The sequence below is a fragment of the Acinonyx jubatus genome, chromosome B1 (genome assembly GCF_027475565.1).
Source record: "Acinonyx jubatus isolate Ajub_Pintada_27869175 chromosome B1, VMU_Ajub_asm_v1.0, whole genome shotgun sequence".
In the NCBI taxonomy this organism is placed as follows: Eukaryota; Metazoa; Chordata; class Mammalia; order Carnivora; family Felidae; genus Acinonyx; species Acinonyx jubatus.
In genome coordinates, this window is record NC_069382.1 from 168,728,417 (window position 1) to 168,740,796 (window position 12,380).

General features: G+C 35.4%; 1 protein-coding gene across 1 annotated transcript in view; it reads right to left on the reverse strand.

Annotated features, from left to right (window-relative positions):
* Positions 1 to 12,380, reverse strand: part of UBE2K (ubiquitin conjugating enzyme E2 K) — a 71,075-nt gene that overhangs the window by 5,965 nt on the left and 52,730 nt on the right. The window contains exons 4-5 of the mRNA XM_027055615.2: positions 12,036 to 12,118; positions 1,207 to 1,306 (exon numbers count right to left, since the gene is read on the reverse strand). Coding sequence (XP_026911416.1) covers positions 1,207 to 1,306; positions 12,036 to 12,118 — 183 coding nt within the window. The remainder of the gene's footprint in view (positions 1 to 1,206; positions 1,307 to 12,035; positions 12,119 to 12,380) is intronic.

Genomic DNA, 12,380 nt, shown 5'->3' on the forward strand with positions numbered 1-12,380 from the left:
ATCAATGTAGAAGATGGGGGAAGGAAGAGGCCGAAAAAGGGGTAGGTATAAGAGCAGTCGAATGGAGATATTTTTAAAAATGTGAACTAAGGCAAATCAGAGAAGTATAATGAAAGAGATACTGGGAATGGAATCAACAAAAGAAAAGGAGACAAAGAAATTCCAAGTCTGTGATGTGGACATTTAAATTGATGATAGTATAATATAAGGATGGAAAGTTCACAGGATTTAAGATTCTAGGTTCAGTTTTGGGAATACTGTGCTGAGGTATCAGTGAAACATTCATATAGGGCTATCCTGTTTCTGAACAGGCTCTTGGGCTCAGAGAGAGGTCAAAGCCTAAACATTTTCTCAACTTACAGGTGATCGTATCAGTATGGATATGATCACCTAAGTTACCATATATAATGGAAAATAAAAGGAACAGTGTCAAAACCAAGGAACCATATTTAAGAGGGAGGAAAAAGAGAAATAATTGTAGAAACTAAGAAGGAACAACTACAACTACCAAGATGAAGAGAGTGTTGTATCTCAAGTCAAGAGAAGAAAAATTTTTAGATGGGGGGAAAAAAAAAGCTCAGTAAATCCTAATGGCTTAGAGGTTGGCACACTTTCTCTAAAGACCAGATAATTATTTCAATTTTCAGACCATACCATCTTTGTTCCAACTGTTCAACTCTGCCATTTTGTGGCTGGAAAGTAAACAAAGGGGTGTGGCAATAAAACATTATTTACTTGTAATTTACTGTCCTCTGTTAAGATCCTTGGTAACATTTACCATGCCACTTCAGCTATAGCAAGAGCTGGTTAAAATGATCATCAGGGGAGGGATCATCACTAAACTGAAGGACACAGATGGATACACACATGATAAAGCATGTACAGTAAATAATCACAGAATCCAGATGTAGGCAAGACTATGGGTGTTCACTGTGTAATTCTTTTCACATTGTGCGTTTGAAAATTTCCACTGATGTGTTTTTTAAAAAAAGCATCTATCACATATCCAATTAAATTAGTATTTTAAAAATCAGTAAATTAAGTTTTCACTATTATATCTGAAAAAATAATCTCACCACAAGAAAGAAAACCATTTCCAAATTTAGTTTCAATGGAACTATGCTCATGTGTTAACACTGTAAACCACTATGGTAGTAAAGAATTATAGGTAAGTATAAGAAGGTCTTATAAAAGCAGCTACCTTACCTGATTTGCTACTACTGCATCTTGTGGATCATCTGGTTCTGCAGCTGCCAACAGGGCTTGCAATGACAATAATACCGTGCGGAGAGTCATTGCTGCTGCCCTAAAATTCAAACAGGAAAATATTCCAGTTAAGAACACACTGCATGACAAAAACAAAAGTGGATGTTTCCTGAATAAAATATAAAAACTGGAGATAAAAATAATTTAGATTTTATCTTAATCATGTAGCTAAATTAGAAATTTATGTATCTACCTACCATATTTTTCTTCTTCTTGACTTTAAAATGAATGGAGTTTATTTCTTAAGACAATTCAAAGCTTCCTGAACTGGCCTTCCTTTTCTTTTTGTTGGCAATATCCTTCTAGTCAACTTTATCCACTGACTTAATTTTCTACCCACTTCTCTACACATGAAGTGATAAACTAGTATGTGTAACTTTCTTTCAATGCCACTCCAAAAACATATAAGATACCATCAAGCAAATATCCCTTATTTTCAACAAAGCCTAAAAGCACTCCATAACATTCTGAAACAGACCAAGTTTACTTAAAATATATCACCACTAAATTCATGCTTCTAAATGTATTTTGTAAGCAAGTATTTATCTAAAAAAATGGTATCTACATAACCAGCAAGGATTCTTCGTGTTTCTGTTAAAAAAAGCTGTCTGACCAATATAGAAATATTCATAAATATAATAAATGCAACAGTGAAATATTTAAAAAGTTGAAGGAGCATTAAATAATAAGCCCATTTTAACCACACAAATTAGATCATTCTAATCCAATCTTTTTCAACTGGGTTCCTCATTTTAACCACGGAACAGAGAAAATTACCGAGTGACTATTTTCTCAATTTTCCCAAGAATGGTACCATCTTTGACTATTACAATAAAGGTTAGTTTATTACCAATAATGGAGGCCTTAACCAACAATAGATGCCTTAAGGCAGTGTATCCCACAAACTGTAGTTTCACCAACCAGTAGTGTCAACATCACCTGGGAAACTTGTAAGAAATGAAAATTTTCAGCCTCATCCCAGACCTCCTGAATCAGAAATGCCAGGGTAGGATTAACAAGTACCCCAAGTGATGTTTTTTTAGTTAACATCTTAAAACACTTTTTTTTAATTAAAAGAAATTTTATTTTTTTATTTTAGAGAGAGAGCAAGTACACAAGCAAGGGTGAGGGAGAGAGAATCCCAAGCTCAGTGCAGAGCCTGACAATGGGCTCAATCCCACGACTCTGGGATCATGACCTGAACCAAAATCAAGAGTCAGATGCTCACCTGATTGAGCCACTCAGGCACCCCACTCCAAGTGATTCAGATGCAACCTAATGTTTGAGAAATACTGTTTTAGGGGATTACAGCCTGAGCTAATTAAGAAGAGCTACTCTAAACCAATATAATAAAATCAATATCAAAACTGTAGTTCCATATTTTATATATGAGAGAAAAATTGCATCACAAATGAATCATCAAAAATGCTACCAGAATAAAAATTTTTATTTCTCAATCTACCTTTTTGAGAAGTTTAATCGGAAAAGGAAGAGACTGGTTATGACACAAAAGTTAGCTGAAATGCTAAACTAGCATTAAAGAGAACAGGATTTTAAAAGCTTTTTAAAACACTATATATGGTTATGTAATGGAAATTTCTAATTCTGAAACAGGGCTGGAAAAATGGAGATTGTTTTTCTAAACCAAGGTTCTAAACTTCCAGGGCACCTGGGTGGCTCATCAGTTAAGCATCTGACTTTGGTCCAGGTCATGATCTCATGGTTTTTGAGTCTGAGCCCTGCACTGGACTCTGTACTGAGAGTGCACAGCCTGCTTCTGTTCCCCCCCCCCCCGCCCGCCCCTCCCTCCCTTGCACGTGCTCTCTCTCAAAAATAGATAAACATAAAAAAAAATAATAATAAGGTTCTATATTTCCTAAGAGCTTACAAAAGTTACTTTCAACCAACAGGTACACCATCTTTAGAATGGATATTCTTTTAAGACAGGAATCAAAGCATAAAGATCGGTATTTAGCGCTTAAATGTTCATTCTTGTCCTGCCGTTATCACTGTGACAAGGTGAAATCTTTCTTAATTAGAAGTACACTACTTTTGGGGCACCTGGGTGGTTCAGTCAGTTAAGTGTCCAACTCTTGATTTCGGCTCAGGTCATCCGACAGTTGGTGAGATTGAGCCCCAAGTCAGGTTTTGTGCTGACAGCTTGGGATTCTCTCTTTCCCCCTTTCTCTGCCCCTCCACTGCTCACACACTCTGTCTCAAAGTAAATGAACATTAAAAAAATACACTACTTTCACTGTCTATTTGGGTAATTAAATTTTTTAATGTTTATTTTTGAGTGTGTGCACGCACAAGTGGGGGAAAGGCAGAAAGAAGGAGAGACAGAGGGTCTAAAGTGGGCTCCATGCTGACAGAAGAGGCCAATGTGAGGCTTGAATTCATGAACCTGTGAGATCATGACCTGAGCCAAAGTTGGACACTTAACTGACTAAGCCACCCATGTGCCCCTCTATTTGGGTAATTTTGAAGAGAATGTTTAAAGGTACGTGAACATCAAAAGCTGCCTACATGTATCAGCATAGAGCTCACCTCCATCACCTGAAAATCATCCAGAAGAGACAAAAATACAAATTATCACAGAAATAGGATATATAAAGTTAAGCTGGCTACTCTAATATTCCATTGAACTTATTTAAGCACACCAATGAAAAAATCCATGACATTAAACAAAATCTTAAGTTACATAATTTTTAATTAATATAATTATTTCTTTCAAGGAAAGTTATCTGAATATTAAAGATAAATCTTCACTCAAAGGAATATTTCATACTAAAACAATTATTAAACTCACTATAATTTTAACTTGTAATAAAACATGAAAGCATGTAAAATAAAAGCCGTCTAAATCTCACAAATCATTGGGCAACTGAGTGGCTAAGTCAATTAAGCATCCAAGTCTTGATCTCAGCTCAGGTCATGATCTCATGGTTCATGAGACTGAGCCCCATATGTCAGCCCCTACACTAACAGTGCAGAGCCTGCCTGGGATTCTCTCTCTCTGCCCCTACCCTGCAAGCTCGCTCTCTCTCTCTCTCAAAATAAATAAATAAACTTAAAAATCTCACAAATCTTAGCAAAACCTTAATAACATTACATAGATAGATTTATATTTTTATCTCAAGGCAATAAACATTTTTCTTTAAAACTTGATGAGCTCTTGGGGCGCCTGGGTGGCTTGGTTGGTTAAGCATCCGACTTCAGCTCAAGTCACGATCTCCTGGTTCTTGAGTTCGAGCCCCATGTTGGGCTCTCTGCTGTCAGCACAGAGCTTCCTGCTTCAGATCCTCTGTCTCCCTCTCTCTCTGCCCCCACCCCCACTCTTGCAAGTTTTCTCTCTATCTCAAAAATAAATAAATGTTAAAAAAAAAACTTGATGAACTTTCAAAAGAATGAATTTGGGCCCTTGCTTTACACCATATATGAAAATTAATTCAAAATGTATCAAAGAATTCTGTGTCTCCCTCTCTCTCTCTGCCCCTCCCCCACTCATGCTCTGTCAAAAATATATTTAAAAAAACTTAAAAAAATTAAAAAAAATGGATCAAAGAACTAAGTATAAGAGCTAAAACCATACAACACTTAGAAGAAAACATAGGGGGAAAGCTTCACAATTGGGGTTGAATTTCTTGGATGGGATATCAAAAGCACAGGCAACAATAGGAAAACTGGAGAAACTGGTGTAACTACATCAAAGTTAACTGTATAGACAGAAAAACCTGTGCAAAGGATAAAATCAATAGAGTGAAAGGCAACCCACAGAATGAGAGAAAATATTTGCAAATCATATCTGATAAAGGGTTAACGTTTGGAATATATAAAGAATTGCTGTTAACAACAAAAACTCAAAAAATCAGGACCTGAACAAACATTTCTCCACAGAAGATATAAAAATAGCTTATAAGCACATGAAAAGATGCTTAACATCACTAATTGTTAAGGAAACCAAACAATGAGACACTACTTCACATCCATTAGGATGGCTACTCTCAAACAAAACAGAAAAATAACAATTGCTGGTGAAGATGTAGAGTCACTGGAATCCTTGGGCATAGTTGGTGGGAATGCAAAATGGAGCAACAATTACAAAAAACACTATAGCAGTTCTTCAAAAAACAAAACAAACAAAAAAAACACCTAAACACAGAATTACCATATGATCTAACAAATCCACTTCTAGATACAGACCCAAAATAACTGAAAGCAGAGACTTAGATACTAGTACACCCATGTTCATAACAAGTATTACTCACAATAGCCAGAAGGTGGAAGTAACTTATTTCCATCAACCCATGAATGAAGAAAATGTGATATTTATCTATCTATCTACACACAATGAAATATTATTCAGCCTTAAAAAGACAAATCAGACCCATGCTACAACATGATGAATCCTGATGACATTAAATTAATAAGTGAAGCCAGGAATAAAAAGACAAATACTATGATTCATCACCTAGAAAAGCCAAATTCACAGAGACATGAAGTAGAATGGTGGTTGCCATAGACTAGAGCAAGACAGGAATGGGAAATAAGTGTAGAGGTGCAGAGTTTCAGTTTCAAAACATGAATGGGTGGGGATGGGGCATGGTAGAAGGATGAAGAGTCAAAGCACAGAGGATTTTTAGGACAGTGAAAGTACTCAGTATACCACAATGATGGATACATGTCATACACTTCTTCAAATGCACGGAATGGACAACACTAAGAGTGAACCATAATATAAACTATGATTGGGATAGGTCAATGTAGGTTCATCAACCATAACAAATGTAACATTCTGATGGAGGATGTTGATAATGGGGGAGGCTATGCATGTGTGGGGGCAGGGAGAAGAGGGGAAATTTCTATATCTTTCTTTCAATTTTGCTGTGAACCTAGAACTGCTCTAAAAAAATAAAGTCTTATTAAAAAAAAAAACCTGGGGACTGGGGAATGGTAGCACAACAATGTGAATATACTTAATAATACTCATCTGTATACTTATTTTAAACAGCTAAGATTACCATGTTATAGGTCAATTAAAAACACCAAGACGGTAAATTTTATGTCATATGCATTTTACAGTATAAAAACATTGTTTTTGAGAGAGAGCGAGAGCGATAGAGAATGTGTGGGAGGAGGGGCAGAGAGGGAGATAGAGGATCCCAAGCAGGCTCTGTGCTGTTATCCGATACAGGGCTCAATCTCACAAACCGTGAGATCATGACCTGGGCTGAGATCAAGAGTTGAATCCTCAAGACTGAGCCATGTAGGAGCCTCAAAAACATTTTTTAAAGTGAGAAGCTCTTCTCTTAGAGAGTCATAAGTCCTTAATATAAATACTTAAAAAATACTTTTCCTTTATTTCCACTGTCTTTATTGGGAAGACACAAACTACTATAATAGACCTCTGAAATTACCACTTTAAAAACCAGAAACTAAGGACCTAAAGGTGAACATGTTAGAAGGGATAGTTTGCTCTCAATATGGAAGAAAAATATCTTAGATTTCATTCATAACAATCTTAAAGAGAAAACATTATGTTTTCTGTATGCTTGAAATTTTTCATAATAAAATGTTGGGGGAGGTATTTATAAATCATTAAGAATTAATTAGCTAGGGGCGCCTGGGTGGCTCAGTCGGTTGAGCACCAACTCTTGGTTTTGGCTCAGGTCATGATCTCACAGTTATGTGGGTTTGAGCCCTGCATTGGGCTCTGTACCTACTTGGGATTCTCTCTCTCCCTCTCGCTCTCCCACTTGCCAATTTGTCTGTCTCTCTCAAAATAAATAAACTTAAAAAAATTTTTTTAATTAAAAAAAAAAAGAAATTAGTTAGCTAAAAAGAAACCTAAATGACACTTGAAACTAATACTGTATGCCAACTATACTTCAATACAAAATAAAAATTTTAATATTTATTTTTGAGAGAGAGAGAGAAACAGAGTGTGACGGGGGAGAGGCAGAGAGTGAAAGAGAGAGAAGACACAGATTCTGAAGCGGGCTCTAGGCCCTGAGCTGTCATCACAGAGCCTGATGTGGGGCTTGAACTCAGACTGCGAGATTATGACCTGAGCTGAAGTCAGATGCTTAACCGACTAAGACACCCAGGTGCCTTAAAATTTTAAAAATTTAAAAAATTTTAAAAAATAAATGATAGAGGAAAAAAACCACTCTAAATGTAAAGTTTTAAAAAGCTAGACAAGAAAATTAATGGTAAAGAATGACATTGTTTTAATTTAGTTGTAATAAAATTACTATCAAAACAAAACCTAGTCTTCTGGCTCTAAGTACTATAGAAATTATAACATCTTTGATAGTGTAAAGAAATATATGAATTTTTTGACTGCTCTATGTTTAAATCTAAACATAATGTGAAAAAAGCATACAACTGAACATACAATCTTTCATTCCATTTATTGTTTTACACAGTACTAACTAAATACACAATGCATTGAGATTTTTAGGATTTAGTATGTAAAAAACAAATCCTAACAGGTAAACAGGATTATGAAATTTCAACTTGTGTCAGCTAATTTTAATAATCAGTGGTTGACATACCTTACAAATCTATCTTAAGTAAATCAATTTTGCTCAGATCACAGAAACACAGTTAAGATGGCTAATTAAATATTCATGCATACAGGGACATATGTACCCCAATGTTTATAGCAGCATTATCAACAATAGCCAAAGTATGGAAAGAGTCCAAATGTCCATCAATGGATGAATGGATAAAGAAGATGTGGTTATACATACATACATATATATATACATACATACATACACACACACACACACACACACATGTTATATGTGGTTATACACACACACACATATACACACATATAATGGATTATTGCTCAGCAATCAAAAAGAATGGAATCTTGCCATCTGTAACTAGGTGGATGGAACTGGAGGGTATTATGCTAAGTGAAATTAGAGAAAGACAAATATCATATGACTTCACTATATGAGGACTTTAAGAGACAAAACACATGAACATAAGGGAAGGGAAACAAAAATAATATAAAAACAGGGAGGGGGACAAAACATGAGACTCTTAATTATGGAGAACAAACAGAGGGTTACTGGAGGGGGTGTGGGAGGGGGAATGGGTTAAGGGGTATTAAAGAATCTACTCCTGAAGTCATTGTTGCACTATATGTATGCTAACTGATTTGGATATAAATTTAAAAAATTAAATAAAATTAAAAAATATATATTCATGCATACAGAGTAAGGCCTTCAATATGTACAATAGCCATGTGAACTGTCTCTATTGTTGACTGTTATTTTCTATTAAGAGTCTTCCAGAAGACCATCAACATAATTGATGTTTATTTAAAACACTGACAACTACTTAAAAATGGCAACTTTTTTGTTTTAATTTTTTATTAAAGTATAATAAGCAGAGTTATACAGCTAGATGAATTTTTATATATGTATACAACACCCATGTAATCATCACCTAGATCAAAATATAGAGTACTTCCAGCACTCCAAAAAGCCTTCTCATGCAACTCCCTTTCACAACCCTCATCTACCCCCACCACTGTCCTAATTTCTATCATAGTTTTGGCTTATCTTAAATTTTATAAAAAGCTATACAGTACATGCTCTTTTACGTATGGCTTTTGTCACTCAACATGCCTGTGAGAATAATCCATGTTATTTGTGTGTGTGTGTGTGTGTATATATATATATATATATATATATATATATATATAGTTGTTATGGTGTGATTAAATGTGCTATAAATATTCTTGTACAAGTCTTTTGGTGGACATGCACTTATTTCTCTTGGATATAGACCTAGGTGTGGATTTGCTATGCCATATCAAAGGTGTATGTTTAGCTTTGGTAGATACTGCTGGTTGAGTGGTTGAACCATATGCCTACCATCAATGCAAGAGAACTATTTATAAGTGTGTAGTAGTACCTAATTGTAATTTTAATCTGCATTTCCCTGATGACTAATGACACTGAGTATTGCTTATCAGTCATCTAAATATTCTCTTAATGCCTGTTTATGGCTTTTGGAAGGGCAGTTTCACTGAGTGGAATTTTTATGTGTAGTTATTTTCTTCTATCCCCTATATTCAGAATAGGTGTCAGTGGAAAAACACCAGAGAATAGTTTCTTCATACAACACACTGTATAATTAAGAAATAAACCATACTAACATTAAGTTGTTAAATATTAAAGGTAAATCGCCATCCATATATACTAATAAAAGACCAAGACTAACAAACTGTCTTCTAGCACACCTATCCCAAATTACTCAATGTTTACTCAATTTATTTTTCTGAAGATTACTGTCTTGTAGTTTTCTTTACCAAATTCCAGCTCTGAAGCCTAAACATGAATATCCACTGACTGCCATTACCCTCAATAAATGGTGGGGGGGGGGGGGGTAGGTAGTATTATCCATGTATATCCAATCTCACCTATTTTATCTGATATTATTTTTTAACATTTCAATTATATAGATATGAAATGAGACTAAATTTAGCTACTTCACACCTGCCTAAGGAAATGAGAATAGTTGACACAAAGTGTTTCAGTACAAAAGTTCAAGTTCTCTCTCTACACATTCACCATCTTCTTTCAACTATCTATAGGGAGATAATCAGATGTGGTAGTACTGCTGGCTTAACTCTGAGCAAAAAGGGAAGTCGGTGGAAAATTTCAGTCTAGAGCTTTATTTGTTTTTAAAAAGGGGGGCGGGGGGAACAGGGAGGAGAGTGTATCATTCTAGCTGCTGAGAATTGCTGAGTAGGGCAAAGTTACAAACAGGGGGGCAGGCTACTGTAATCATCCAGGAAAGAGGTAATGTGATGTGGGCCAGGTAGTTAGTAGCAGTGCAACTGCTTATAAGACTTTGGTGGTTTCACCAACAAAATTTGCAAACAGGGTATACAGGGTACCAGAGAAACAAGAACCAAGGATCATGAGGAGGTTTTGGCCAGAGCAAATGCAAGGATGTAGCTGTTAATAACTTAGATGGGGTGAAGCAGGTTTTGGGTTAGGGGATTATCAGTTCAGTTTTCAACATGTTTACGTTTGAGATGTCTACTATATACATAGTCAAGTAAAGATGTTAAGCAGGTAGCAGGATATGAGCCTGGAGTTCAAGAAAGATAAATTTATGAGTTGCTGGTATTTAAAAAGTGAAGTTATAAAATCAGATGAGCATACCAAGAAAGTGAGTATAGATGAAGAGGAGCATAGGTAAAGACTTAGCTTTCAAGTACTGTCATGTGCAAAGCTCCAGGAGAAAAGGGAGAAACTAGTTAAGGAGTCAAGGAGTCTGGGAGTGGACATAGGAAAGGGGAAAATAGAAGACCTAATATCCCAGAAACCAAGTGAATAAAAAGTACAATGTCTGCAAATATTCCTTAGTACCACTGAATGATTGAGCTATTATAAGGGGCCTTTCAGATAACTTTATGGATAAAAATACTGAGTCCTATAAATTGCAAAAAGCTACAAATTAAAAGAAGGACAGATTAGGTCTATTCCGCACTACTCAATGTTTAACAGTATGGAATATATATCAAGAAACTAGATCCCAAGAGATGATCTGAGGGAGGCGGCTTTACCCAGATGTGCTATTAGAATAGAAAAACAAGGGGCACCTGGGTGGCTCAGTCGGTTAAGCATCTGACTTCGGCTCAGGTCATGATCTAACCATTCATGGGTTCAAGCCCCACATCAGTCTCTGTGCTGACAGCACAGAGCCTGGAGCCTGCTTCGAATTCTGTGTTTCCCTGTCTCTTTACCCCTCCCCCACTCATGGTGTGTCTGTCTGTTCGTCTCTCTCTCTCAAAAATAAATATTGAAAAAAAAAAAAAAAAAGAGTAGAAAAACAAAACCAAACCAACAACTCTTGTCTGTTTATCCAGTTACTAAATAAACCAAATCATCCAAACACTAAATGTTGTCATTCCTGTTTCATCCTGTTCAGGTTCTATTCTTTCCATTTCTTAACAAATCAAACACATAACTTATTAGTTTTCTCCCACTCCAATGTCTTTTTATACTTGTTTTAGTTTTTTCCATCCATGTTGTTAGACTATGCCAGGATCTACTCTAAGAAAATTACATAAACCAATTCATGTAATACTTTTAACAGCCTTATGAAGCAGGTGTTAACCCTATTTGTGAGATGAGGAAACTAAGGCACAAAAGCTAGGTAATTTGCTCAGGACCACAGTTCAGTAAATGGCAGAGCTAGGTTTGAATTTAAAGGGTAAGAACACTGTGCTAAAATCAGATCAGACAAAGCATGTGAAAGCAGTATAAAGTGCCATACAAATGAAGATATCACCTATAAAGGCACTCCTTTCTTCAAATCTGAGAACCTTAACTCTGTCCAATTAACACAACTTTCAATATTTTTGTTGCCTATATTACATCCAAGTCAGAGCTGATTACTTCAATATTTATTTATGTTAGTCTTTCACAAACATCTTTCAGAGATAGCAAGAACTAAATTTACCAAAATAAATGAAATCAAAGCTTTTCAAGATGTAAGAGCTAGTATCTAACGTTACCTAATAAATCACTATTTAAATAATGATTGTGATCTCAAATCTACCACATTTTTGATTATGCACTTAAGAGACTTTATAAAGTTTCAAAATTACAGCCCAAATAGGAGAAAGTATAATATATGCTTATGTCCTGAGGCAATTACACAGGTAACACTCTAAATATAGTTTGGAATTCATATGAGAGAGGGGAGAAGGTGAATTCAAAATCTCTTACCATTGATCTTTCAGGATATCCAAACAAATAGCCCCTGTGACGGAACTAATATTAGGATGCCATATTTTAGTGATAAACCGGACCTAGAATATAAAGCACACTTGAGTTTTTAAGTAACAGAAATAAAACACATATAGTTCAAATAGAACTACAGGAAAATGAAATCTTCATATTAAAAAAAAATGTCCATACTTACATTACCATCATTTTGCCTACCTGAAGGGAGGGGTGTGGAAGACAAAGCATTCAGTAAGCTGAATGTTGTCACTGACATACATTATTTTTAAACCTTTTAATAAATGTTCTGCCTCTAAAGAAACCCAACAATTATTAGGTGTTTATAAT